Genomic DNA, 2,487 nt, shown 5'->3' with positions numbered 1-2,487 from the left:
CGGGTGCGGGTTTACACCAGGCACCCGCGGCGGGAGCTCAAGTCATGGCACGGGCCTTAAACCATCACCCTGCAGCAGGTTTGCTTCGCGCTCCGAGCTCAGACGTGATGTTTAAGGCTTACCGGGTCCCCCCGATTTGCTGGCACCCGCCCCCCGCAGCAGCATCCCTGCGAGGTCCAGAGGGTGGCTTTAAGGAGCATCGCGGTGTGGAGACACCCCCCCGGGCCACTGTGTCCCCAGCGTGGGGCTGCAGCTTGGGCTGGCTGGGGGGGGGGCGGGGTGCCCCAGTCGGCCCGGACCAGCCGGTCGGGATATGCCGGGCAGCCTGACAGTGCTCCACACAGGCACCGCGGGGTTTGCACTTAACGGCAAAGAGTAACCCCAAGACTGCGGCGGATTAAGCCACTAAACGCACATGTTGTGCACATGAGCAGAGGCAGCGCAGGATATTTTTCAGCAGCTTTTTTTGTGTGTGCGAACACCGTCAAGGTGCAGAGGAGGAGCTGGGTGCAGCCTTACGTGGGCACCTGCTGAATCACTGCCGTGGGCAGGTGGGTGAGGACAGGACCGCATCCCTCCGACCAATATCCCTGGGCCTGTCGCATTGCCCCGGCAGCGTAATTCCCCTCTTGCAAAGAGTGCAGAGACTTTTAGGACTTGCCCTCTTGACCTTTGCACACTGCATCTCACCCAGCGAGAAATCATGCTATAGCATCGGTATAGGAGAGGAGCGAGGGGCCCTTGGCCCAAGGAGCATCGTTTTGGCCTCATGGCCACGCTGGGTACCCGAAGACACATGGCTCCACCCCAGGCTGGGAGACCTGCTGCAGCGAGGGGGTCTTCTGCCGGTCACTTCTGTTCCCCTGTCCCTAAAATAGTTGCCGCCTCCTTACACAGCGCTGCAGACTTGTGGGTGAAGCCTGCAAAGGAGAAATAGTTTCATTTAAAGGCTAATTATCATTAATCTGTTGCCAAAGGAAGCTTAAAAGCCTGAGCCAATTACACGTGCTAATGTGCTTTGGGTAATGAGTGGCCGAAGGGTGTAGTTAGAGCCCGTCTGCGGCATGGGCACCCGGTTATTGGATGGTATTTCTGGCCGAGGCCGCTCCTTTCAGCCGCATCTGCTGGTGTCAGTAACGGCGGGTACGCGCGGCCAAAGCCAGGTCGGTGCAGCAGAGAGGAGGGCGCAAGCCCCGCAAATACTACCTAGAGAGATTCACCAAAAGGAGGAGGAAAAAAACCCACAAAATTCCATTTTTTGTGGTAAAACGAGCAAGGCTTGGCAGCTGTGTCATCAGCTCTGTAGGTGGGTTCGTTACACAAGAGCAGTACTTGCTCCTCCTGTTTCAGCGTGATAAAGAAGGGGGTTTGATGCCTTTGCATGTCCCAGCAGCCCCAGGTCAGACAGACGGACAGTGCTTGGACCCATGCTCCTCTGCCAGGGAGGCATCCCTGGACCAGTCGCCCTGGCTCCCATCGTCAGGCGGGCGGGCTTGTGGCTCCGGGTGCTTTGGCCTGTCCCGACGATGCAAGAGAAACCCCTGGGAGGCAGAGGAAAGCGGAGGGTGGCTGGGCTCTGACCACCAGCCGGCTTCGCTTCAGGCTGCGGACGGTGTCACCAGCCTCCGTCTGTCTCCCACGGACCTTCCCTTCTCAAATCCGGGCTAGTGAAGTCCTGGGCTCGTCTCTCTTTATTGCAGGGGCAAACTCTGGCTTTTTCTCGCCAGCCTGGACACACACAGGAGCTGCTGCTAGAGGTGAAAATTGTCCTGCTAGAAGTCAAGGGAAAAGTTAAGCCTGGTCAGCGTGACTTATTTTCAGTGCAAGTTCCTCTTCCTATTTCAGGAATCAGGGAAAAAAATTGCACCATTTGGTGAAACCCCAGCTGAGCATCAGCATCAGGGCTCAGCCCTCCGGGGTGGTGGGTGCATGGACCCACTGAAGAAGGCGCCCCAGCCCCTGTCTGCCCCGTCACCCCGAGCCGGTTCCTAGCGCTGCCCTTTCCTTGGCCTCTCTTCCAGATGTCCTTCTACTTCTCGGACACGGCAGTGCTGCTGTTTGACTTCTGGAGCGTCCACACCCCCACAGGTAGGCTGCCAGCCCCGGCCTGGCCCCAAGACACCCATCTGTCCGTCCGTCCGTCCATCCGCCACCAGCTGTGCTCTCTGCCTGGGGAAAAGGATGCGGGGCAGAGAAACCAACAGTGGCTTTGCATTTCTGGCAGGAGCAGAGTTAGCGATGGGCTGGGAGGAGGGAGAGCAGGGCCCCCGCCCAGCATTAACGCTGGGGCACTTACTGCATGGGGGGGTGGGGGCAGAGCCGTGATGGGCTCCACACACGGCTTGCCCCAGAGCTCGGAGGGCACTGCCTGGTTTTGGCTGACCCTCTCTTACCCTGATGAGCAGTGCCGTGCCCTGGTAATGCCCCGGACAGGGGTCGATCCTCCCAAGCCGAGAGCGGCAGGCAGGGAGGTGCGGGAAGCATCCA

General features: G+C 59.4%; 1 protein-coding gene across 1 annotated transcript in view; it reads left to right on the top strand.

The window, feature by feature from the left end:
* Positions 1-2,021: 2,021 nt before the first annotated feature.
* The window catches only part of SLC31A2 (solute carrier family 31 (copper transporter), member 2), a 2,074-nt gene continuing 1,608 nt past the window's right edge, over positions 2,022-2,487 (top strand). Inside the window, 1 exon segment of the mRNA XM_009326377.1 lies at positions 2,022-2,088. Coding sequence (XP_009324652.1) covers positions 2,022-2,088 — 67 coding nt within the window.

This window comes from Pygoscelis adeliae, unplaced genomic scaffold, assembly GCF_000699105.1.
Source record: "Pygoscelis adeliae isolate BGI_AS28 unplaced genomic scaffold, ASM69910v1 Scaffold436, whole genome shotgun sequence".
NCBI lineage: Eukaryota > Metazoa > Chordata > Aves > Sphenisciformes > Spheniscidae > Pygoscelis > Pygoscelis adeliae.
This window is presented reverse-complemented; position numbering and strand designations above follow the sequence as displayed.